Source organism: Bos javanicus, chromosome 5, assembly GCF_032452875.1.
Source record: "Bos javanicus breed banteng chromosome 5, ARS-OSU_banteng_1.0, whole genome shotgun sequence".
NCBI lineage: Eukaryota > Metazoa > Chordata > Mammalia > Artiodactyla > Bovidae > Bos > Bos javanicus.
Genome location: NC_083872.1, coordinates 61367022 through 61394476, shown reverse-complemented (window position 1 = coordinate 61394476; position 27455 = coordinate 61367022). Strand labels below are relative to the sequence as shown.

The following is a 27455-nucleotide window of genomic DNA, read 5'->3' as shown; positions in this document are numbered from 1 at the left end:
TTATAGAATGTGATAAGTGGCTATAAGTGCTTCAGGGGGGAAAAAAGAAAACATTTATTAGGGTAAGGGGAATTGGAAGGAAGGAAGCAGGATGCAGTTTCAAATAGAATGGTCAGGGTAAGCCTCACTGAAAAGATGAGATGCACACAAAGATTTTAAGGAAGTGAGGGGTTTATCAGAGAGCCACCTGGATGGGGGAAGAGCACTTCAGGAAGGAGAAACAGCTACAGCAAGACCCTAAGGTGAGGGTGTCATAGCAGAAAGGCCAGGGACAGTGACCTCCCAAACACAATGGACAGAATCCCTCATCTTAGTTGACCTCTCTCTGACTGTTGACTCATACACTCTCTGTCTCTCCTCGGCCTCATTTGTAACACTCTCAGCTCCCGTACGTCCCACCTCTTAAGCCACATCCCAATTTCTTTCAGATATGAGCTCTGCCTCTGTTTTTTCCATCACAGTCACTAGGGCTTTTCACATAGTCCATCTTTATCCTTGGGGTACAGAGTACAATCACACTACCCTCCCCTTTTGAAGTTAGATGTGGCCACATGACTTTAGACAATAAAATTGCAGAAAATGTGTCACCTTCAAGTATCAGCTTGAAGAGCCATCATCTGACTTATATATAAACTATGAATATAAAATTATAAAATATGAAAAATATACAAAATATTATTTTTCCTGGTTAAAAAATGGAGACAACAGCAAACCTACCTCATCAGGCAGTTGTAAGCTAATACTCACAAAACATTTATCAGAGTACCTGATGTCCAATTAATTTTAATGGGGTTGTTATAATAAAACAATCCACATAAAGCCCTTAGCACAAAGTGTATGGTATATGTGTGTGGTCTCACTTCAAAGTCTTAACCATTTACTATATGCCTCCAGTTATAGCTGCCCTAGAGGATAACACTAGTGTTCTGTCTCCTGCCTCTAAAACCATCATGGAAGCCTGTGTCGAGAGGGACATTCCATCAATCCATGATGAGCTGCTCAACCTCACTGAACACAAGCATGAGCAAAAAACAGACTTTTCCTTGTCTTATGGCAATGAGATTCAGGGATTGTTCATAACTGCTATGTACCCCAGCCCTTTCTGACACACAGATTCCAAAGTGATGGCATCCCCAGGACCATATTCTTAAGAACACCCTCTGGGTGACCTTGTTCAAGCCGCTGATTTCAACCAATACCAATGCACTGGTGGTGAAAATACAAACCTGCTGAGTGCCTCACTGATGTATCATCAGTTCAGTTCAGTCATTCAGTTGTGTCCAACTCTTTGTGATCCCATGGATGGCAGCACACCAGGTCTCCCTGTTCAAAACCAACTCCCAGAGTTCACTCAAATTCATGTCCATTGAGTCGGCGATGTCATCCAACCATCTCATCCTCTGTCATCCTTTTCTCCTCCAGCCTTCAATCTTCCTCAGCATCAGCGTCTTTTCAAATGACTCAGTTCTTTGCATCAGGTGACCAAAGTATTGGAGTTTCAGCTTCAGCATCAGTCCTTCCAATGAATATTCAGAACCAATATCCTTTAGGATGGACTGGTTGGATCTCCTTGCTGTCCAAGGGGCTCTTGAGAGTCTTCTCCAAAACCACAGTTCAAATGCATCAATTCTTTGCTGCTCAACTTTCTTTATTGTCCAACTCTCACATCCATACATGACTACTGGAAAAACCATAGCTTTGACTAGACGGACCTTTGTCAATAAAGTAATGTCTGCTTTTTAATATGCTGTCTTAGGCTGGTCATAACTTTTCTTCCAAGGAGCAAGCGCCTTTTAATTTCATGGCTACAGTCACCATCTGTACTGATTTTGGAGCCCCCTCCCCCCAAAAAAATACAGTCTCTCACTGTTTTTGCTATTTCCCCATCTATTTGCCATGAAGTGTTGGGACCAAATGCCATGATCTTAGTTTTCTGAATATTGAGCTTTAAGCCAACTTTTTCACTCTCCACTTTCACTTTTATCAAGAGGCTCTTTAGTTTTTCTTCCCTTTCTGCCATAAGGGTGGTGTCATCTGCATATCTGAGGTTATTGATATTTCTCCCAGCAGTCTTGATTCCAGCTTGTGCTTGATCCAGTCCAGCATATAAGTTAAATAAGCAGGGTGACAATATACAGCCTTGATGTACTTCTCTCCCAATTTGGAACCAGTCTGTTGTTCCATGTCCAGTTCTAACTACTGCTTCTTGACCTGCATACAGATTTCTCAGGAGGCAGGTCAGGTGGTCTGGTATTCCCATCTCTTTCAGAATTTTCCACAGTTTATTGTGATCCACATAGTCAAAGGCTTTGGCATAGTCAATAAAGCAGAAGTAGATGTTTTTCTGGAACTCTCTTGCTTTTTCCATGATCCAGTGGATGTTGGCAATTTGATCTCTGGTTCCTCTGCCTTTTCTAAAACCAGCTTGAACATCTGGAAGTTCACAGTTCACGTATTGCTGAAGCCTGGCTTGGAGAATTTTGAGCATTACTTTCTAGCATGTGAGATGAGTGCAATTGTGCGGTAGTTTGAGCATTCTTTGGCATTGCCTTTCTTTGGGATTGGAATGAAAACTGACCTTTTCCAGTCCTGTGGCCACTGCTGAGTTTTCCAAATTTGCTGGCATATTGAGTGCAGCACTTTTACAGCATCATCTTTCAGGATTTGAAAGAGCTCAACTGGAATTCCATCACCTCCACTAGCTTTGTTTGTAGTGGTGCTTCCAAAGGCCCACTTGACTTCACATTCCAGGATGTCTGGCTCTAGGGGAGTGATTACACCATCATGATTATCTAGGTCATGAATATCTTTTTGTATAGTTTTTCTGTGTGTTCTTGCCACCTCTTCTTAACATCTTTTGCTTCTGTTAGGTCCATACCATTTCTGTCCTTAATTGTGCCCGTCTTTGCATGAAATGTTCCCTTGGTATCTCTAATTTTCTTGAAGAAATCTCTAGTCTTTCCCATTCTATTGTTTTCCTCTATTTCTTTGCACTGATCACTGACTGACTGAATGATTCTACTCAGCTATTATTTAGACACCTCAAACTCAGTAATAGCAAAGAGATGTTTTCCTCTAACCTGCCCCCCACTTCAGTACTTTTTAATAGAGTGAAGATACCACAACCACTTAGCCACCTAAGCCAGAAACCAAAGCAACTTGAACTCCTCCCTTCCTCATGCATCCCCCTCACCTAACAAGCATTCAACTGCCCACCCCGCTGTTCTCACTAAGTCCAGGACCTCATCATGTCTGTAAACCCATAAGCAGGTAGCAGCAGCTCTCCTGCCGCCATGTGGTCTCCTTCCAACCCATTCCCCACGCTGCTGAAGTGTCTTTCAAGAACACAAATATAATCATTTCATTTTCCTTCTTTAAACCCTTCTAACTAGCTCCCTTCAGCTCTCTAGATAAATCTGAGCCTCTTTACCCTACCTTCTAAGACCCCTTATTATCCAATTCCTGCCGACCTTTCTACTCTCAACTTTTGCTTTTTACTTTTATGATAACCCCACTAAATTACATAGAGTCTCTCAAAAATGACACTACCATTAACTATTATTGTTTATAGCAGCGGCAGGAGTCACAACAGTATAGATCTTACCACTCTACACTATCATCTCTGGCTTATTTATCGGTCTCTTTCAATGGGCTGTAAATCATATAACAAATCTTTAGTCCCATTCATCTTTGTATTCTCAGGACCTCAGTTAGTCATTCAGTTCAGTCGCTCAGTTGTGTCCGACTCTTTGTGACCTCATGGACTGCAGCACGCCAGGCTTACCTGTCCATCACCAACTCCTGGAGCTTGCTCAAACTCATGTCCATCAAGTTGGTGATGCCATTCAACCATCTCATCCTCTGTCATCCCCTTCTCCTCCTGCCTTCAATCTTTCCCAGTTTCTCAGGACCTAGTATAGCACTTAACACATGGTAGATACTCAAGAAATATTTGCTGAATGACTGAATGGCTGCCTGACTTAAGAAATGAATGAATGAATGAATGCATAAATACATACATACACACATACATACCTAAAATCAATAGATAAATAAGTGAAGGAATCCAAACACATCAAGGCTTCCCAGATCATGCTAGTGGTAAAGAACCCACCTGTCAATCCAGGAAATATCAAAGGGAAGACTTGCATTTCTTTCCTCTACCCAAAACAGAGACAGGAAAAACACCACTGAGAGAGGCATTACTTCCATTTTCATCCCTTCCCATCATCTCATTCGTATAAGTCACATTGCCAAAACACTCCAAGAGGCCTCACCAGCTAAAAGCAAAGGAGTCATAATGTTTCAGAATCTTCTGTTGTACTCTTGTTTAAAAACCAACAAGTTAACCTTGGTAACACCAGTAGAAAAATAATCCATACTGATTATGGAAATGGAAGTTATTATGGGGATCACGATAGAACCAAGAAAATAGCGAAAGATCAGTTTAAAGAGTTCCCAAGTGAGATTAAAAATAGAGAAAAACTTGTGAAACAGTCTTTTCTCATATTTAATTTTTCCCATCAATTTCCTTTCTCCCTCTTCTCTTATGTCCCTTTTTAAACTTACAGATTAAACTAATAAAAGACATGAGTTTTAATTCCCCTTAAGTGACATTTATAGCAATATAAGATGGTAAATATCAAGTGGATTATTTTCAGTCAAATCTGCAAAAGAGCTTTTGCAAACACTTTAATTATGGGAGACTGGACATGCAGAACACAACAGCAAATCTTGTTTTAAAGAAGAGAGAAAGAGCTTCAAGCTAAGATTGGTTCCAACCTGAATAGATAAGCTTTCTAAGGACATCTGCTCGCTGTCCTATAGCTGTCCCTTTATTGGTTGGAGGATTAATCTTGAGCTGTATTCCAACGAAATTTCGGCAGGTTATCTTTAAAAAGATAGGAGAAAACAAATATCACTTAGGTATTTAGAGCCAAAATTTTTGCTTACTTGAAATGTTCATCTTATTTTTCATTAGCCAAAAAGAAGAGATACAAAAAGATGCTACAAATAAAAGCTCCAGAGTAACATTCAATCATGAGAACTTTTGAGGGAAAAAAAAGTGGCTACATAATTTTTCATATTTCTTATGTATACCACAGCTGGAAAAACATTAGGCAAATTATGTAGAGCAATTAGAATAATTTCTCTGATGTTCTATAAATTCACTAGTCTAAATATATCTCCCATTATGTAAGTTGAAACATATTTAAAATAGAGGCAGCTTTTTCAATGGCAGATTTCTCCTCTACTCATAATTAACGCTATTTAAACTTCCCTGGTGGAGTTTTTCAGAACTAACGTCCTCTGTAGTATTTTTTAACAGATAATGAGTCCTAAAATGAAAAAGACCATTTTTAGACATAAGGTAATTCTTTTAAAAGGTCCAAGATCCTCTTCTCTCCATTTCTCCACCCCACCTCCCACACCCCTGCTCAAAATACAACCATCCTTGAACCCCAGTCTGACGTAGATGATGCTTCTTTATTATCGTCCCTTGTAGTTACCTCTATAATGAGATGCAAGGACAGTCTAAGAAAATGCAAATTCCTTCCCCCAGCCTATTAAGATCTTACTTGACCTAGTCCTTCCCACCTCTCCAGCTTCATTTAAAAAATCTTTATTGAACACCTATTATGTGCCAGGCACTACTCTAAGCTCACAGATGATATAGCAGAAAACAAAATAAGCAAAAATTCCTCTTCTTGTGGTACTTATTGTCATGGAAATAGACAATAAACAAAATATATAGAGTACATGATAAAGTGGACTAAGAGTTATAAATGCTATAGAGAAAAACAGACAAACAGACACGTACATTTAAACAAGGCAGGGAGGAAAAAGTCTTCACAGAGAATGTGATGTTCAGTCAAGACTGGAAAAGGTGTGGGAAAAATCAATGTGGACATTTGGGGAGGGGAGAGACAGCTGTAACTAATTTTGCTTCTTTGATTGAACCCTGACTGATACAGGCAGTTAGATACGTCAGCACAGAATACAGGAGAAAGGTCTAGACAGGAGATGTAATTTTGGTAGCCATCATCATAAAGATGTTTACTTTGAGCCACAGGTTGAGTTAACTCTCTAACAGAGAATACCTAGCTAGAGTACTAGAGGACCAAGAACAGAACGTTCGGCTGTACTAACTCTGGGACACTGGGGAGAAGAGGAGGAAGCACCCAAGAAGATGCCGAAGAAGCAGCCCTTTCTTCTCATCTCTCGTCTGCTGCACTGCAGGGTCTGGGCCTCCTTCCTGTTCCAACTCAGGGTCTTTGATCCTGTCCTCCCCTTAGGCTGGAATGTTCTTTTCCACTATAGGGCTGGCCCTTTCCCACCAAATGTAACCATCTCCAAGAGACCTTCCCGATCACCTCTGCTCAACTTTTCCACCTCTCACCCCAGCCTATCTCTATCCCATGTAGCTGTTTTATCTTCTTCAGAGAATTTATGCTGATAATAAATCTTTTTATCTGTTTACATGTTTATCCACTGGTCCTACCTCCGTACTTCTGAAACTAACCTCCATAAAGCAAGAACACAGCTCTCTCTACATAGAATATGCAAGAGGCAAGAATATGCCAAGACCATAAGCAGCCTTTGTGAGAAGGAAAAAAATGTGAGCCTTCTCTGGGGGGCTACAAGCCCCTCAAGCCCACATGGATTAGTGTGTGGGGCAGGGGCTGGATTCAGCACCCCAACGTATGCCAAGTGCCCAAGGGCAGGACACAGACTGCACAATTGAATGCATCAGCTCTAATCTTAGGGAGTCAATACATATTTATTAAGCTAATAAATGAGAGAATAGATGTATCTCTTTCCTCCCTCAACTTAAAGCTGCAACATGTCATTCATGAGCCCTAAGTACTTTTGCCGTCATGGGCCTACTGCTCCATCAAAAAATATTATTAAAACTGTAACACTGTCTTTAACATAAAAGTTCCCTTTTTCTTCTGATTGTAAAATAAATCAAAACATTTAATGGCTCCTAAAAAAGTGCTATGTCTCCAGCACTCTTTTCACTGTGCCTAATGTGTAAATCAGCTTTGACCTGGATATAAGCTCCTCGTGTACAAGGACTTAATTTTTGTTTTCTCTGTATCTGGAAAATACTGGCAAACAGCGATTCTCAACAATGTTTGCTGATTTGAATGATAAATGCCTAAGTGAAAATAGCAACATTTATCTGATCCCAAATCTTGCTAGTTATATGCGTACTAATAAGAAATGACAACTGCATGAATAACAGAGCCTAACCTACCTTCTGTTTGTATTCAGTCTCATATCTTACACAAGCCTGTTGGCTGATGTCTGGGCCCTTGCATTTGGATATTTGCAGTAGAAGCTGGCGCTGTGCGTAAACCAGCAGTGGAGTCACTTGCTCTGTGTATCTTTCACTGGATAAGAGTAACATATATATTAGAAACAAACATTAGTAAAGACACGTTCTTCTCAGTGAAGTCTATCGCTGTTAGCCACCCTTTCAGAGGTACTTACTGCGAAACTGCATTGAACTGAATGGCAAGTGATACGAGTGTTTCCCATTTTTCTACTTGATAGACAAGTTCCAGAGATTTTAATACAAAGTCATGGATCCATTTCAAATCGACCACATTGACGTCATCCAGAGGATGCTCAAAGGTAAGGCTGGAACCACCATTATCATTTTTAATATTTCCATAGCAACTCGGGACACTGAACTCTCCTTTTTCATCAATAGTCTGCAAGTAGCACATTGAAACAAAACTCTGAAATTTCATATTTCCCTACATGTTTCGTCTGAACACAAAATGAATAGCTAAAAATATAACATGGAAAAGAACTGAACAGAAAAAAATTGAATATATTTATTATGCAAATCAAAGCTAGATGATACTGTTCAATAGCTCTTCTGTGATGAAGGAAATGTGTTACATTTGTGCTGTTCCATACAGTAGCCACTAAGCACATGTGGATACTGAGCTGTTGAAGTCTGACTATGGCAACTGGATTTTTAAGTTTATTTAATTTTAATTATTTAAGCCAAAATATACGTAGCCACATATGGTTAGTCATTACTATACTTCCTGGTACATAGTCACTATTTAAGTAAGAACATTAAACCAATAAATAAGGTAAAGTTATGAGGAAAAACAGGCTATAGTATACACAAATATTTAAATTTCCTTAATATATTGGTTATATTCAGTTTGTACACAAAAATTTGCCCAGTTCCCTGATGCAAATGTCAAAATTAGGGAGAAAAAAGTCTTCTAAATTCACTTCAGTTCAGTCGCTCAGTCGTGTCAGATTCTTTGCGACCCCATGAATTGCAGCACACCAGGCCCCACCATTCATCACCAACTCCCGGAGTTCACTCAAATTCATGTCCATCGAGTTGGTGATGCCATCCAGCCATCTAATCCTCTGTCGTTCCCTTTTCTTCCTGCCCCCAATCCTTCCCAGCATCGGGGTCTTTTTCAATGAGTCACCTCTTTGCATGAGGTGGCCAAAGTATTAGAGTTTCAGCTTCAGCATCAGTCCTTCCAAAGAACATCCAGGGCTGATCTCCTTTAGAACGGACTGGTTGGATCTCCTTGAAGTCCAAGGGACTCTCAAGAGTCTTCTCCAACACCACAGTTCAAAAGCATCAATTCTTCGGCGTTCAGCCTTCTTCACAGTCCAACTCTCACATCCATACATGACCACAGGAAAAACCATAGCCTTGACTAGACGAACCTTTGTTGGCAAAGTAATGTCTCTGCTTTTCAATATGCTACTGCTGCTGCTGCTGCGTCACTTCAGTTGTGTCCGACTCTGTGTGACCCCATAGACGGCAGCCCACCAGGCTCCCCCGTCCCTGGGATTCTCCAGGCAAGAACACTGGAGTGGGTTGCCATTTCCTTCTCCAATGCAGGACAGTGAAAAGTGAAAGTGAAGTCGCTCAGTCGTGTCCGACTCTTCTCGACCCCATGGACTACAGCCCACCAGGCTCCTCCATCCATGGGATTCTCCAGGCAGGAGTACTGGAGTGGGGTGCCAGTGCCTTTTCCGCAATATGCTACTAGGTTGGTCATAACTTTCCTTCCAAGGAGTAAGCGTCTTTTAATTTCATGGCTGCAGTCACCATCTGCAGTGATTTTGGAGCCCAAAAAAATAAAGTCTGACACTGTTTCCACTGTTTCCCCATCTATTTCCCATGAAGTGATGGGACCAAATGCCATGATCTTCGTTTTCTGAATGTTGAGCTTTAAGCCAAATTTTTCACTCTCCTCTTTCACTTTCATCAAGAGGCTTTTTAGTTCCTCTACACTTTCTGCCATAAGGGTGGTATCATCTGCATATCTGAGGTTATTGATATTTCTCCCGGCAATCTTGATTCCAGCTTGTGCTTCTTCCAGCCCAGTGTTTCTCATGATGTACTCTGCATATAAGTTAAATAAGCAGGGTGACAAGATACAGCCTTGACGTACTCTTTTTCCTATTTGGAACCAGTCTGTCGTTCCATGTCCAGTTCTAACTGTTGCTTCCTGACCTGCACATAGGTGTCTCAAGAGGCAGGTCAGGTGGTCTGGTATTCCCATCACTTGAAGAATTTTCCATAGTTTATTGTGATCTACACAATCAAAGGCTTTGGCATAGTCAATAAAGCAGAAATAGATGTTTTTCTGGAACTCTCTTGCTTTTTCCATGATCCAGCGAATGTTGGCAATTTATCTCTATTCCTCTGCCTTTTCTAAAACCAGCTTGAACATCTGGAGGTTCATGTATTGCTAAAGCCTGGCTTGGAGAATTTTGAGCATTACATTACTAGCGTGTGAGATGAGTGCAATTGTGCAGTAGTTTGAGCATTCTTTGGCATTGCCTTTCTTTGGGATTGGAAAGAAAACTGACTTTTTCCAGTCCTGTGGCCACTGCTGAGGTTTCCAAATTTGCTGGCCTATGGAGTGCAGCACTTTCACAGCATCATCTTCTAGGATTTGAAATAGCTCAACTGGAATTCCATCACCTCCACTAGCTTTGTTCGTAGTGATGCTTTCTAAGGCCCGCTTGACTTCACATTCCAGGATGTCCGGCTCTAGGTGAGTGATCACATCATCGTGATTATCTGGGTCGTGAAGCTCTTTTTTGTAGTTTGTGTACTCTTGCCACCTCTTCTAAATATCTTCTGCTTCTGTTAGATCTATACCATTTCTGTCCTTAATTGTGCCCATCTTTGCACGAAATGTTCCCTTGGTATCTCTAATTTTCTTGAAGAGATCTCTAGTCTTTCCCATTCTGTTGTTTTCCTCTATTTCTTTGCATTGATTGCTGAGGAAGGCTTTCTTATCTCTCCTTGCTATTCTTTGGAACTCTGCATTCAGATGTTTATATCTTTCCTTTTCTCCTTTGCTTTTCGCTTCTCTTCTTTTCACAGCTATTTGTAAGGCCTCCCCAGACAGCCATTTTGCTTTTTTGCATTTCTTTTCCATGGGGATGGTCTTGATCCCTGTCTCCTGTACAATGTCATGAACCTCATTCCATAGTTCATCAGGCACTCTATCTATCAGATCTAGGCCCTTAAATCTATTTCTCACTTCCGCTGTATAATCATAAGGGATTTGATTTAGGTCATACCTGAATGGTCTAGTGGTTTTCCCCACTTTCTTCCATTTCAGTCTGAATTTGGCAATAAGGAGTTCATGATCTGAGCCACAGTCAGCTCCCAGTCTTGTTTTTGCTAACTGTGTAGAGCTTCTCCATCTTTGGCTGCAAAGAATATAATCAATCTGATTTCACTGTTGACCATCTGGTGATGATCATGTGTAGAGTCTTCTCTTGTGTTGCTGGAAGAGGGTATTTGCTATGACCAATATGTTCTCTTTGAAAAACTCTATTAGCCTTTGCCCTGCTTCATTCCGTACTCCAAGACCAAATTTGCCTGTTACTCCAAGTGTTTCTTGACTTCCTACTTTTGCATTCCAGTCCCCTATAATGAAAAGGACATCTTTTTTGCGTGTTAGTTCTAAAGGTCTTGTAGGTCTTCATAGAACCTTTCCCCTTCAGCTTCTTCAGCGTTACTGGTTGGGGCATAGACTTGGATTACTGTAGACCCTCTTTTCACCAAAATTAAAGAGTTACTATGTAACTATTGTATTCATTTCCTTAAGTTCTTGCTGCATTTGAAACACCCTAGAGATGTTTTCTTTTAATTTAAAAAATTTATTTATTCTTAATTGAAGGATACTTGCTTTACAACGTTGTGTTGGTTTCTGCCAAACATCAATTGGCCATAGGTATATATATATGTCCCCTCCTTCTTGAACATCCTTCCCACTTCTCTCCCCATCCCACACCTCTAGGTTGTTACAGTCCAGATTTGAGTTCCCTGAGCATACAGTAAATTCCCATTGGCCATCTATTTTACATATGGTAATGTTTATTTCCATGTTACTCTCTTCATATATCCCATCCTGTCCTTCCTCCTCCCTCACCATCAGTCTGTCCATCAGTCTGTTCCCTATGTCTGTGTCTCCTTTGCTGCCCTGAAATAATTTCATCAGTACCATCTTTCTAGATTCCTTATATATGTGTTACTATACAATATTCATTTTTCTCTTTCTGACTTACTTCGCTCTGTATAATAGACTATAGGCTCATCCACCTCATTAGAACTGACTCAAATGCACTCCTTTTTATGGTTGAGTAATAGTTCATTGTAAATCCATACCACAGCTTCTTTATCCATTCATCTGTTGATGGACATCTGAGTTTCTTCCAGGTCCTAGCTATTGTAAATTGTGCTGCAATGAACATTGGGGCACATGTGTATTTTTCAATTTTGGTTTCCTCGGGGTACATGCCTCCTAGTGGGATTACTGGGTCATATGGTAGTTTTATTCATAGTTTTTTAAGGAATCTCCATACTGTTTTCCATACTGGCTGTTATCAATTTACATTCTCACCAACAGTGCAAGAGGCTTCCCTTTTCTGCACATCCTCTCTAGCATTTATTGTTTGTAGATTCTTTTTGATGATGGCCATTCTGACTGGTGTGAAGTGATATCTCATTGTAGTTTCGATTTGCATTTCTCTAATAATGAGTGATGTTGAGCATCTTTTCATGTGTTTATTAGCAAAATCCTTTAGATCCACGTACTGGCCAGACTATCAGAGAAGGGCATGGCAACCCACTCCAGTGTCCTTGCCTGGAGAATTCCATGGACAGAGGAGCCTGGTGAGCTACAGTCCATGGGGTCTCAAAGAGTTGAACATGACTGAAGCGACTTAGCATGCACGTACTGGCGAGACTATAGCCCAATAAAGTTAATAGGGCTTCCCTGGTGACTCAGCAGTAAAGAATCTGCCTGCCAGTGCAGGAGACATGGGTTCAATCCCTGGGTTGGGAAGATTCCCTGGAGAAAAAAATGACAACCCACTCTGGTATTCTTGCCTGGGAAATCCCATGGACAGAAAAGCCTGGCAGGCTACAATCCATGGGGTCAGACTAAACAACAATAACAACAAACCAAGTCTCAGTTCAATTCAGAACATTCCCTCCCATAAGATTCATAGTGCTTGAATTTGGAAGAGACCTTGAAAATCATCTGCTTGTGAAGGTATGAATAATAGGTGTGATATACATGACCTATGTGAATTTGCCCCCTTAGCACAGCGTCTGGCACATAACATGCTCAATAAAAGATAGATGTCATTTTGCTGATGTTATAAGCTCTGCCCTTATAATCTAATAATCAAAAGTCAAAGAAGTCAAATGACACCAGTTCCATTTATCTAAGTTCTCTTGCTGTGTGGATGAAAAATGGAATAATTTATGATTATAGGTGATAGATCTAAAGTTATTGCCAGATTTGTTAACATTTCTCCATTTCTAAACCGTTCATAAAGAAAATCATACATGGGGTGATACCATCCTTACGGTAGTCTAGTAGAGCAACCACACTGTCTAGATTCATATCTTCACCGATAAAAAACCAGTAGTTGTTTTTAAAAATTAGCAAGGAAATGCTTGGTTTATTTTTCAGACTCTCGCATAAACGGTTTTATTCTTTCTGGCCTCTGTTCTTCAAGTCGGTCTCTGATTGAACTCATGGAATCTTTTCTTTCATTCATTTTTTAAAATTTTATTTATTTTGGCTGTGCAGGGTCCTTGTTGCTGCTTGAGTTTTTCCTTAGTTGCAGCAAGTAGGGGCTACTCTCTAGTTGCAGTGCAGAGACTTCTCTTTTTTTTCATATTTTAACATATTTTATTTTATTTTATTAATTTAAATTTATTTATTTTAATTGGAGGCTAATTACTTTACAATATTGTATTGGTTTTGCCATACATCAACATGAATCTGCCACGGGTGTACATGTGTTCCCCATCCTGAACCCCCCTCCAACCTCCCTCCTCGCACCATCCCTCTGGGTCATCCCAGTGCACCAGCCCCAAGCATCCTGTATCCTACATCAAACCTGGACTGGCAATTCATTTCTTATATGATATTATACATGTTTCAATGCCATTCTCCCAAATCATCCCACCCTCTCCCTCTCCCACAGAGTCCAAAAGACTGTTCTATAATCTGTGTCTCTTTTGCTGTCTCGCGTATAGGGTTATCATTATCATCTTTCTAAATTCCATATATATGCGTTAGTATACTGTATTGGGGTGTTTTCCTTTCTGGCTTACTTCACTCTGTATAATAGGCTCCAGTTTCATACACCTCATTAGAACTGATTCAAATGTATTCCCATCACTTCATAGGAAATAGATGGGGAAACAGTAGAAACAGTGGCTGACTTTATTTTGGGGGGCTCCAAAATCACTGCAGATGGTGACTGCAGCCATGAAATTAAAAGACGCTTACTTCTTGGAAGAAAAGTTATGACCAACCTAGATAGCATATTGAAAAGTAGAGACATTACTTTGCCAACAAAGGTCCATCTAGTCAAGGCTATGGTTTTTCCAGTGGTCATGTATGGATGCGAGAGTTGGACTGTGAAGAAAGCTGAGTGCCAAAGAATTGATGGTTTTGAACTGTGGTATTGGAGAAGACTCTTGAGAGTCCCTTGGATTGCAAGGAGATCCAACCAGTCCATCCTAAAGGAGATCAGTCCTGGGTGTTCATTGGAAGGACTGATGCTGAAGCTGAAACTCTAATACTTTGGCCACCTCATGCAAAGAGTTGACTTATTGCAAAAGACCCTGATGCTGGGAGGGATTGGGGGCAGGAGGAGAAGGGGACGACAGAGGATGAGATGGCTGGATGGCATCACCGACTCAATGGACATGAGTTTGAGTGAACTCCAGGAGTTGGTGATGGACAGGGAGGCCTGGCATGCTGTGATTCACAGGGTCGCAAAGAGTTGGACACGACTGAGCGACTGAACTGACAATCCATCTTGGTGAACACACTATGTGCTTTGTTTCCAACCTCCCTCAGTGTACTACACATCAGTGCTGACACTAATTACCCCACAGTTAGGGTCAGATTCCACAGGTTTAAGAAGGGTCTGTGCTCACTGGAGATGCCAGTCACAGGTCCTCTGGCACCTGAACTCCTGACTGACCAGTTGTAAACTCAGGTCAGTAATTTCCTAGAATGACTCAGAACTCACTGACACAGTTTTCTTATGAAGGATATAACCCAAGAATAGCCAAATGCAAGACGGGCCAGGTCTGGATGGGTCTAAAATAAGGCATTTCTGTGACCTTTCCTATGGACTCAGGGCCTGAGATCTGCTTAGTACATCAATGCGTCCACCAAGCAGAATGTTTTTCAAGCTTTGGGTATCCAAAGTATATTCTGAATCTCTGTTATTTGGTATATACACATTTATGATTAGTATGTCTTTCTGATTAATTGAGCTTCTTATCATTATGAAGTGTCCCTCTTTATCTTTCAAAATACTTTTTGACTTGAAGATCATTTTATCTAACATTAATATAGCCTCATCAACCTTTCTATGCTAACTATTTTTGTAGTATAATTCTTCCAATTACTGTTTTATTTTCAATCTATCTGTTTCTTCATATCTAGAGTGCTTCTCTTATGGACAAGTACACGTCTCTCTTTTTTTAACCCAGACAATCTCTGCCTTTTAACTGGGGTATTTAGTCTACTTATATTTAATACAGTTATTGATATAATTGGGCTAGGTTATTTGTTATCTTCTATTTGTTCCATGTGTTTGTGTTCCTCTTTCCCTGCTTTCTTTAGTTAACTGACTATTATTTAGTTTTCCATTTTAGTTTTAGCTTTCATTTGGCCTTTTAGCTATATCACTTTTTTTGGTAGTTACTTGGGGGATTATTAAATGCATACTTAACTTATCACATTCCACTTAAAGTTAATACTGTATCACTTTATACTTATATAAAGTTTAAAAACTTATTCAGTTTCATTTTATTTGCCCTCCCAGTCTTTTGTACTATCATTACCATATATTTTACATCTGAAAAATGTTATAAACCCCATGATTCAAAATATTTATGTGTTTACTAATTTTTAATGTGTTTAAGTTATATGAGGTTTGTTTTTTTTTTCAGTTTTATTTTCATGCTTTAAACTACCGTGTGGTAGATTTGAAATGGCTGCAAATTCTACATCTAGAGAAACAGAACAGGGACTAAAACAAGTATCAATCAACAAGCTACATTATCTGTTTTAGGGTCTGTTTTTTCTCTGTCAAATGATTGCCATGAAGATTAAGTGTACTTTGGTTAGTTTCTGTAGAAGCTGGAGCTCAATAAATGCTACTTTCTTTTCCATTTAAGAAACTGATTTTCAGGCAGATATTTGTAATTAACATCAGTGCACATTATATACTGTGAACCAAATAACAAAGCAAATAAAATTAAGACAAACCAAAAAACAACTCAAGCAAAATATAAAATTTCTACTTATCCCAAGCTGTATGGTACACATACACAAAAAAATTGTTAATCAACTACAATAAAGAGAATTGCCCAAATACTCTTACCTTAATAGAATCAGTATTCTGTAGTTCTATTAACATGTCAATAAGTAATTCTGCTCCCAAATAGAATGGTAAAACAGAGATACAGAGGAAACTATCCTGGCTAATAGGAAATGTCTTATACAGATCCACTGCTTGTTTATGCAGTATTTGTAGCTCCTGAGTAAAGTTCCAAAGGGCCCGACAGCAGTTCTGAAGCAGAGTCCAATAGCCACCACGATGAGCAAGAACCTAAGACAAGCACAACATTCAAAAGATGCCAAAGTTACAGATCTCTGAGTGACTTCACATCTCTGCTAATATTCTAAGTCAGTAATAAAATTTGTTATATGCTACTTCAGTGCTAAACACCATGGTAAGACATTTATATTCTAATATAATATTCTATATAACAACTCCTATGAAGAAAGTATGCACTAGTATTCTCATTTTACAGATGAGGAAATGAAGGCATGGGACTAACTTGCCCTGGGTTATGACTCCACTAAATGATGAGCTAGGACTCCAATATGCCCATTGTTCTAAGTGCCGGGAATGTCTCAGTGAGCAAGGGAAACTGCGCCTGACCTTGTGCTGCTTTTGATTAGGAAAATCCAACACTATTAAGCAGACATATCAAAGTACAATTTCAGGGAATGCTAAGTGTTATAAAGGAAATTAAAGTAGAAACTACTCACCCTGGTAAGGGTGAGAGGACAGGGTGGTCAGGAGAGAAGTCCTCTCTAAGGAGGTGACATATGAGCAGAGCCCAGAATGCTGAGTGGAACAACTCATGTGAAGGAGAGGGTGGGGTTATCGGGAGGAGAAGGGCCTTTGGGGCTGAGGGAACAGGAGGTGCAAAGTATGGATAGTGAGCCTGAGGACTGAAGAGGGAGGTTCTAAAGCACACTTAGTGCTTTCAGAACCACAGAGGGGAGAGTAGACTGCACCAGGGAGAGAGGAGCTGAGTTCTGAGAGGTAAGTAGGACCCAGACCCTCCAAGCCCTAAAGCTGCTAGAAAGGAGGATGGGATGCATTGTTAATGCCCATGGGAGATGATGTGAGATGACTTTACATATTTTAGAAAGTCACTCTCTACTCCATGAAGAAATATGGGAACTTAAGTCTTTTTTTCTTGTCCAGAAAGGATAGATTTCTTCTCATCTCTTGAGAAGTTTGACGTACCTCCACTTCTTGCTATGAGAAAAAGGAAATTAATTTCTTTGTAGTTAATTCCTATTCTGAGTTTAATAATCTATCAGATAACATTTAAGAAGGAAAAAGAGAAAAGCAGTTGAGAGAAGACACAAGTAGCCTGTAGAAGCAGGTCAGGGGGAAGGGTTAGGGCTTTCCTATACCTAGAAAGATATTCCCCTTTCCTAGAGGAGAGAAAGGAGCATGTGCTGCCCAGGAGGGAGCAACAGTCTAAAGAGGAACCCCTGGTCTCACTGGAGAAGCCCATGTTCCAGGCGTGGCTAGAAAGCAGCAGAGGGGTGTCTGAATATTCAAGGAGACTTTGTAGACAAGGACAAAGGGCACCTCAGCTCTGGATGATTGGATGACTAATGACAAAAGGGGTTCACCATCTCCCTCACAACTCTACCACTCTACTACTGAGACCTCAGTGCTGTGGCAAGCCTCACGGATGATTGATACAAAATCCAGCAAGTTTAGTCTCACTGTTGAAATCAAAATTATGAATAATAAGGAAATAAATATATCACACATGCCCAAATTCATGGGCTGAGATTCGAAGAAGGACCAACTTACCATTGCTCTCCTGCAGTATAAAAAGATTTTCATAAAATGATCCAAGAGACCCACATTTGCAGATCGATCCTTTTCTTTACTGCTAAGTCCCGACTGAGAGTCTGATTCATAAACCGTTTGGGTCTTGGAAACATTTTCACCACTCATTTTGGAATTAAGAAATGCCAAAAATTCTTCAGCATCTACAGTATAAAAATAAAGTATAAAGTTATTGAAAGTAGAGAGTTAAGCTTCAGAAAACACAATAGGTGACTAGCATCAAATAAATAATTCAGATAACAACTGCTACATTAGTTTGGAGAAAGGAGAAAATTGTTATGGATGCGATGAACCAGGGAAAGTTTCCAGAGAAGGAGGTGCTTAGATTAGCTCTTAAGGGTGAATCATGATTTAGCTGTGGGGGAAGAGTATGGAGAGCATTTCAGGCAAAAATGATTGGCCAAAGGAATGAAGCAGAGGTAGGAATGTCATGTTTCAGGGGAGAAGAATGACAGGATCCTAACTTCCCTCCAAACAGGCTATTCCCTGGACACATACACTGGAAGATGAGGAGGATCCCCTGCAGTTAGGCAGTGCAGCAGCCCTGATCACTCATCCTCCCGTTGCTGTGCTATAAAAACCACGGAGGACTTCTGCCACAAACATTCTCTTATTAGAACTCTGCATTAAACGCTAAGTCTCAATTGCAGAATCTATTGTAAATTTCATAGGAGGTCTTAGGGAGCTAGTTGAAAAGAAAACTCAAGAAAATATATACATATATATATATAGTAGTCTACATATGAAAACTCGGACTCTTTCTATGTCTAGGGAATTTACTTTTAAATACTTTAATAGTCATAGAATGACATGTAGGTACCAGTAAAACTATACCCCAGAAGAAATTAAAAACATGTCAAGTACCTCAAATACGAATCAAAACTCCTGGGAAAGTTAACCAGCATATGAAATACTTTGTCCCGCAATAAGCCAAACAGCATTTAAAGTGTCATTTTTTAAAAATCTATATAAGAGGGTTTGCAATAACATAAAGATATTGGAGATAAATGTTTGCTCGTGAAATGAGTGGTATTCAAGGTAAGTGATTACTCAGGAATAGTGTCATCAGTGCAACACCCAAACAGAGAGCCCTGCTCACATACATCTCTCCACCTCTTGGGAGCCCTTGTCACCTGACCAGAAGACAGTATTGGCTGGTCCTACCATTAGAATATTATCTCATTCATCTTGGAGTAAACTTTCATGGAAGGTGCTGTCTGAAGATCCTAAGGCAAGATCCTGAGTACAACTAGAAAGTCATGCCTGCTTGCAGCAGTATATTTGGTGGAATTTTACCTGAAACTTGCGTGCATGTTCAGTCGCTTCAGTCATGTCCGATTCTTTGCGACCCCATAAACTGTAGTACACTAGGTTCCTCTGTCCATGGGATTCTCCAGGCATAGATACTGGAGTGGGTTGCCATTTCATCCTCCAGGGGATCTTCCCCACCCAGGGATTGAACATGTGAGAGCAGGCAGGGCTAACATTTGTTGAATGACCCAGTGAGTGAATACACAAAGGGCCTAGAACCAGGCACGGTATATCATCGATACTCAGTACAGGTTCTGAGTGGATCCCATAGGTTCTGCCTCCAAAAGGCATTCTTTCTGTTTGTGTTTCTCCATCTTCACCAACTTTGCCTCATCCAAGCCTTCATCACCTGAGAGTAAGTTTTCACTTACTTTGGCCACTGAAGGCTATGAATATTTTTTAAAGAACATTATATTTGTTGAACTGGCAAATTGGGGTAGGAGAAAATTCAATATAAAAATATCTAAAGACAATTTGATAGTATATAACGTATTTATTTTACCTGATGGTAAGTGAGCCTTTCTTTTTTTAGCTGTAAGAAGGAAATCAAGCATCACTTTATAGTTTTCTAGAGTCATTCTTCCTGTTGGTAATACTGTTCCTGAATTATACAGTGAGAACATAGTAGGGTCACATGATCGGAAACTGCAAAGGGAAAAAAACTCATTGAAAAAACAATAGAAGCAAAATTGAATTCTGTCAAATACTAAATAAATAAATAAATGTTTCAATGAAATTGGATTTAGCGCCAAGTTACCCTGATTCAAACCTGAGGGAGTGAAAGTCACTGAGTTGTGTCCAACTCTTTGCAACCCCATGGACTGTACTCCAATAGGCTCCTCTGTCCATGGAACTCTTCAGGCAAGAATACTAGAGTGGGTAGCCATTTCCTTTTCCAGAGGATCTTCCCAACCCAGGGATTGAACCTGGGTCTCCCACATTGCAGGCAGATTCTTTACCATCTGAGCCTTTCAGTCATTGTGTGATTGGACAGCCAGAGAAGAAGAGTTCTCCATGTCCAGAGGATAGTAAGGAAGCCCATCTGATCTGAACTGTTTTCCCTTTCAGAGCCTCAAAAATGGGTCACTTTGCTGAAAGTTTTCTCTGTCAAGAAATCTAAGTACTTCCTAAATGCTAACTTGGTCTAGTCCACATAGACCAGAATTTTATTTTAACCAAAACTCTGGAGAAACAGAAACTGAGTTCAAGTTCCTTGCAGATTTCAACCTGCATATTTTATCGCTGGATTACTGAAATAAATACCCTCTTAATTCATATCCCTATCATCAGTCTCTCCTTCCTCCAATCCGTCCAGTATTTTGCTATCAGAAAAATTTCTTATCATAGCCCTGTTTAAAAAAAAACCTTAAAATGGTACATAAATTAAAATTCAGATTTATAGACAGTTAAGACTATCCATGTTCTGGTACCGACATTCTCTTCTGATCATTTCTGACCACTCATTTTCAGATGCCCTAGACTCTGGTCAGACCACTAGGGGCTCCTGTCCTGAGCTTCCTACCTGGGCTGTGACTCGTTCTTCCATCATCCCGGAAAGCTTGTTTCTCTACCTGCATATTTTAAAATCTTGCCTGTCCATCAGGACCCAGGCCAAGTAGCTTCTCCCGTGAAACCTCTTCTGGTAGTCTCAGCCAGTAGAAAGCCTCCTTCCCAGGTACAAAGACTTTATACCTAAAAGGTGTAGTTCACCTTTTACCTTAATTGACTATTATTTGTGAACATTTATGAGCCACTCTACCAGATTCCAACTTGTAGATCCTGTTCATCTCAGAATGCACCTCGTGCCTACCTCCGTACCTTGTTTCTAATAAGTGCTCAATGAGGGTTTTGTTTTGGTTTTGGCTGTGCTGAACTTCCCAGGTAGCTCAGCAGTAAAGAGTCTGCCTGTCAAGCAGGAGACACAGGTTCGATCCTTGGATTGGGAAGATCCCCTGGAGAAGGAAATAGCAACCCACTCCAATATTCTGTGCCCACTCCAGTATTCTTGCCATGGACAGAGGAGCCTGGTGGGCTATAGTCCATGGAGTCACAAACAGTCGGACACAACTTGGCCACTAAACCACCACCACATGCAATTTGTTGGATCTTAGTTCTCCGACTGGGATCAAACCCCTGCCCTGTGCAGTGAATGCATGCAGTACTAATAACCAGACTTCAGGAAATTCCTTCAATGAGTAGTTTTTTTAAATGAAAAACTCTGGTTACATAAAGTTACTCTGGTTACATGGTATTCTGTATTATGTATTTATCTTATATTTTTACCTCCCATTTTATCTCCTCTAACACTTTAACCAAAAATAAACAAGAACTGGAAAATATCTTTTGAGTTAATGACAGAAAGTATAAATTATATAAGAAAGTATGACCTGTGTTTATGGAGGCTTAAAATATACCTCTAATGAAACAGAGATTTGCCTAAGGCCTACTAATATTTTGGTTACTATACAGTTAGGGGGATCCCTGGTGGCTCAGTGGTAAAAGCATCTGCCTGCAATGCAGAAGATGCAGGTTCGATCCCTGGGTTGGGAAGATCTCCTGGATAAGTAAATGTCAACTCACTCCAGTATTTTTGCCTGGAAAATTCCATGGACAGAGGAGCCTGACAGGCTATAGTCCATAGGGTAGCAAAGAATCAGACACAACTGAGAGACTGAGCATGGAGAGGTACAATTAATATTAAATTTCTCTTGGAAAATTCACTTTCTCCTTTCCCTGAAAGCTATATTGAATAACATATTCCAATGTATGTAAATTAGTACTTATATCCAGCACTTGTTTGGGAAAGATTCTGAGATAAGAAATTTTTAAATATACCAAAGTTATCATCAGCATTGGAGCCCTGAACATACAAACACTATCCATGTTTTTGAGACTAAAACAGTATTCATTGATAATATACTATACCTGACCATTATCGGTGAAGAACCAAATTTTATCTTTGTACGTTCCCCTAGCTTTGTTAAAAGCAAGTTGAAGTGTGCGCTTGCCAGATACAGATTCATCTGAGCTTTCCAGGGCATCTCCTCAAGAAATATTTGATGGAACCTCTTCTTTTTAACATAACTTAATATTAAAGGATTCAAGTTTTCCACCAGGAATCGATGTGCTACTTTTCGAACATCAGCTCTCTTATTTCTGTAGAGGGAAAAAGAAGTTTTGCAATTACAAGAACTTTTAGACATTTTATAACAAAGAATAATCCCTGTCTGTACAAAATACAGCAAGAAATCACTTGACTGTCCTTATGCAAATGTTTCTGGCTTATTTGTCATCTCCTTAGTGCTAAAAATGTGAACCAGGACAATGAAGAAGGCATGAGGGTAAACACTGAGGACAAGGACACTACAAATTGCCTTCGATTCTCTCTGCTGTCTGTGTCCTAGGCCCAAACCAAACAGCTTTTCTTTTCCGTCACCGAAAGACCACTGAGATTAGACAACCAAATTATAAGGTAATGTTCACATTCATCAACTAACTTCAATATTAAACAAGAAAATCATTTCTCTGTTCTTTTCCTTAAGGAAAAGAAAAACAATGGAGCCAAATTTTTCCTATCACTATCTAGATTACAGAGGAAATAAAACATCAGTCAACTCTACATGCAATAACTTCATACATCCATACCCAATGTGCTCTGAAAAACACTAATATCTCAAGTTTTGGCTAATAGTTCAGATTTTAAGGATAACACATATTCAATTTGTTTCAAATTATTTCTATCAAAATCTCAAAGTAGCCCATCTAATTTCATAGTTACATAATTGTTTATATGGCATGACTTTATTTCTTCAAAATACTTAATCTGTTTTTTTAAAACAGTTGATGATGTTGCTGCCTCATTCTACCTGATTTATACTGAAAAAGGGGGGAAAAAAGATCTCAATTTGTAAGTTAAAGAATCTTGCTCACTTTAAAAGTTAACAAGTATGAATCTGAGTCAAAACACACACAGAAATAAAGGAAGGGAAATAGGGATGGATGGATGCAAGGAAGGAAGGAAGGTAGACCTTGCTGCACTGTAAGGACAGATATTCTAGAGAATAAAGGAAGGAAGGAAACTATTTTTGACATGCAGTGTTGATATTATCATTCAGTGTGGAGTTATTCTGTATTCGTTGGTGACTGACTTCCTTTGAATCCAAAGTTTTCTGAGCTTTTTGCTGTTGTTTGGTTATCTTTGGTTAGCTTCTCTGATAGCTCAGTTGGTAAAGAATCTACCTGCAATGCAGGAGACCCCAGTTCAATTCCTGGGTCAGGAAGATCTGCTGGAGAAGGGATAGGCTACCTACTCCAGTATTCTTGGGCTTTCCTTGCACTTCAGCTAATAAAGAATCTGTCTGCAATGTGAGAGACCTGGGTTCAATCCCTGGGTTGGGAAGATTCCCTGGAGAAGGGAAAGGCTACCCACTCCAGAATTCTGGCCTGGAGAATTCCATGGACTACAGTCCATGGGGTCACAAAGAGTTGGACACGACTGAGCAACTTTCACTTCACTTCACTTCACTTGGTTGTCTTGGTAATGTCACGTGATTTCCAAACAGAAATGTTTTAAATACCTCAACCCTAAAAATTAAAACTATAATTTCCAAAATAAAAGTCAATCCTTTTCCTGTGTGAGATGGTTGTGAAAGTGAATTCGCTCAGTCGTGTCTGACTCTTTGTGACCCCATGGACTGTAACCCGTCAGGCTCCTCCATCCATGGGATTTTCCAGGCAAGAATACTAGAGTGGGTTGCCATTTCCTTCTCCAGGGGATCTTTCCATGTGAGATGGTTAAGTCACCTCAAGAGGCCAAGGAGAGTGACTGAACCAGAGGCATCTTCCCTGCTAGAGAGGGTAGGATGGTGAAAGCTCTCACTTACGCGTTAGGATTATTTTGAGCTGGAGGTAAATGAGAATCAATAGATGCAGAAGGATGCCTTCTTGGAGATGCCCTTATCTAAGGGAAAATAGAAACTTCTGAAAAATATGAAGAATGCCATAAAACTCCTCTCCTGGGAAATTTTATGACTATGAAGAGGGAAAAACAGCACCTAGATGGACCTGCCCAAACAAGTCTTACTCCATTTGTTTTCTCTCATATTTCTACCACAGTTTGTTGCCCTTGAAAGCCTACACCCCTGGTCACTCTACTGTAAATTCATTGTCCTTTTGAAGATGCCCTAAGCCCAAATCCTAACCACCCCTTTGAGTTACTTATCACTGAGTTATCCCATGCATAAGCATATGTTAATAAACCCCTGCTGTTTTTCTCTTGTTCATCACTCTTCTGTTAGTCTAATTTTACCAAGTTCCAGCTGAAGAATTTAGGAGAGTAGAAGGAAAACTCATTTTTTTTTTTTTTGCCTTAAGTCTCAGTGAACCTGTTTTAAAAAAGGAACTGGGAAGTAATAAGTATAAAAGCAAAAATTAAGGGAAAGGAAGATAAACACAATAAAGAGGACTGACAAAGACAAAATTTGGCTCTTTGAAAAAATGGGGGGAAAATAGACAAACCTCTGGCAAGATAAATCACAAAAATATGAGAGAAGACAAAAATTAATGAAGTTAGGAATGAAACACACTGTGCAACTGTAGATATAGCAGAGATTCAAAGGATAACATGAAAACATAATAACGTTTTATGAATAACTTTGAAAATTTGGTAAAATGGATAATCTCCTAAAACATAGAATTCATCAAAAAGAACTAAAACAAAAATCACAGACTCAAATTGGCTATTCATCTTAAAAAAGTTGAATCAGTAGGTAAAAAAATGAATGTATGTGGGCAGATCTAGAATGCTATAATAAAATATATATATTTGGTCTTTGTCTTTTATTTCAGGTATAGAGCTCCTAAAACTTGGAGTTTCCTGAGTGACAGGAATCTCCTGTTATTCATGATGAACTCCTTTGGAATACACCTGAGTCTAGTAAGGTGACTCAGGGTTGGGCTGTTAGAGAGCCTCAGCATAGAGGTTGGTCACTAGAAAAATCAAACACATGATGAGTAAGTGGAACTTTCAGTCTCAACCCCCAGTCTCTGGAGAGAGTAACTGCAGACTAGGTTTTTTAAAAAACCTATTAACAATGAAGTTCAGAGGGCCTCCAGTTTGGTGAACACATCCACGTGCTGGGAGAGTGACACATCACAACTCCGTAGAGACAAAGGCTCTTGTGCTCAGGACCCTTCCAGACATCATCTTACAAACTCCTTCATCTGGCTGATCATTTGCATCCATTATAAACCAGTAAACATAAGTAAAATACTTTCCTGAATTCTGTGAGCCATTCTAGCAAATTACTGACCTGAATGAGGGGAAGAGGAGTTATGGGAACCCCCTACTTGGAATAGACTCAACAGAAATGTGTGTACCTGGCCATCCTATTTGTGGCTGGCACCACAAGTGGGGCAGGGTCCTTTAACTTGTGGGACTAAGGCTGTCTCCAGGTAGATAGAACTGAGTTGAATTTTTAGGCTATAGTTCTACAAGGTGTTACCACTAGGAGAAAACTAGGTGAAGGGTGTATGGGGGTCTCTCAGTTCTCTCAGTTGCAGTCAGAGAATTGGTTGGTTTTGCATCTTTGGATATAGGATATCTTTGGGGGGCAGTTTCCAGTTTTATTTATTGATGGTTGTTCTGCAGTTGTGATTTTGGTGTGCTCGAGTGAGGTGAGCCCAAGGTCCTTCTACTCCACTCTCTTGTCCCAACTCCCTGAGAAGTGGTTGGTTTTGGAAGACACCCCATTGGAGTCAAAGGTATGAGACAAAGACACTGCACATAGTTTAACATTTACATATTAATGTAATTTGACTGCACAGATTAAAAAAGAAAAAAATCTCAGTGGAGAAATATTTAGCAAAACTAAACACAATTCAGAAGAAAATTTTTAGAAAACAAGAAATCAGACAATTTCCTAAATTTGATACATATGACAACTTGCTAAATGACAAAAATGAAAGAACAGACTACTCAGTAAAAAGAGTTATTCAATTGGGTATAATGAAACTTTAAAAAAAAGAGGAGAGAGAGACTCTTCCTCTCACCATTCACAAAAATTTATTCGAGTTGGATGAAATTCTCAATTGTAAAATCAAATATTTACATTGAAAAAGAAAATATTTTACTCAGAAAAAATTTTAAAAATAATAAAATGAAATGCTGATACCTTTGATCCCATTAACAATTACAACTTTTAATTTAAAAAAGAAGACCTTTAAAATGCAAATGGATGAATGACATCTGGGAAAAGCATTAGTATCCAAACCTTTAAAAATAAATGAGAAAACAAAAGTTGTAAATGAGCAAAAGGATCTAAACAAGCAGTCTTGAGAATAGAAAAACTCTAGGGTTTAAACAAATATGAAAAGCTGCCTAAACTCATTCATAATCAAAGAAATAAAAATTCACAGCTCATAGGTCCACAAAAATTTGAAAATTTGATACTAATAGTAAGTATCAGGGAAGATGCTGAATAATGGAAACCTGACACACCACTGATGAAAATTTTAAAGCAATTTAGCAATATCTAGAAATGTTAAAATGTTCATATCCTGGAAACTACAGTCCTAAGTATTTACCCCAGAAACTCTCAAATGTGCATGTGGAGATGTATACAAGAATGTCCTTTGTAGCACTGTTTACATAATGGAAATGTGGACTGGACTTATATATAATCAACATGAAAAAAATCTCGCAAACATAATATTGAGGTATAAGAGCATATTGGCAAAACAAATTGTAAAAAATAACACCACATGTTCTTTAGGGGCATACACATATATATAATTGAAGTATAAAGCCAGTCATAAGCATGATAAATGCTAGGTTTTGGATAATATTACTACTGGGATAGAGGGGGGACAGAAATGCATTCCAAATGTTTCATATGGCACATTGCATATTGAGTACATGTTCATTTTTTATATCATTTTCTATACTCACCTAAATTATACCATAATTTAAATAAAGAAAATGAAGGAATAATCAAACAGATTGTGAGGCAAATGCAAACAAAAAGAAAATGAGAGTGGTTTCATTAATATTTATATGCTGAACATTACAATCAAAATCACTAAGCAGGTAAAGGAAGACATTACATAATGAAAGTAAACGATATAAAGAATCAAAACTGTGTACTCATAACAATAAAAGCTAAACATACCACAGCATTACGAAAGTGAAAGTCGCTCAGTCATGTCCCACTCTGCAATCCCACGGCATGGAATTCTCCAGGCCAGAATAATGGAGTGGGTAGCCTTTCCCTTCTCCAAGGGATCTTCCCAACCCAGGAATCGAACCCAGGTCTCCCGCATTGCAGGTGGATTCTTTACTAGCTGAGCCACAAGGGAAGCCCAATAAGTATTATAGTTTTAGTTTTAGAAACAAGAACACCATTGGCCAATAC

General features: G+C 39.4%; 1 protein-coding gene and 1 non-coding gene across 11 annotated transcripts in view; one reads left to right on the top strand and one right to left on the bottom strand.

The window, feature by feature from the left end:
* CFAP54 (cilia and flagella associated protein 54) overlaps positions 1 to 27455 on the bottom strand; it is a 300763-nt gene that overhangs the window by 150356 nt on the left and 122952 nt on the right. For all 10 annotated transcript variants that reach the window (XM_061416977.1, XM_061416975.1, XM_061416972.1 and 7 more), the window contains 7 exons: positions 21970 to 22200; positions 19547 to 19689; positions 17695 to 17876; positions 15949 to 16176; positions 7498 to 7721; positions 7262 to 7397; positions 4783 to 4891 (listed from right to left, as the gene is read on the bottom strand). In XM_061416977.1, coding sequence (XP_061272961.1) covers positions 4783 to 4891; positions 7262 to 7397; positions 7498 to 7721; positions 15949 to 16176; positions 17695 to 17876; positions 19547 to 19689; positions 21970 to 22200 — 1253 coding nt within the window. The remainder of the gene's footprint in view (positions 1 to 4782; positions 4892 to 7261; positions 7398 to 7497; positions 7722 to 15948; positions 16177 to 17694; positions 17877 to 19546; positions 19690 to 21969; positions 22201 to 27455) is intronic.
* On the top strand, positions 21523 to 21594 carry TRNAC-GCA (transfer RNA cysteine (anticodon GCA)). The gene has a single exon. It is a non-coding gene; the product is annotated as a tRNA-Cys (tRNA).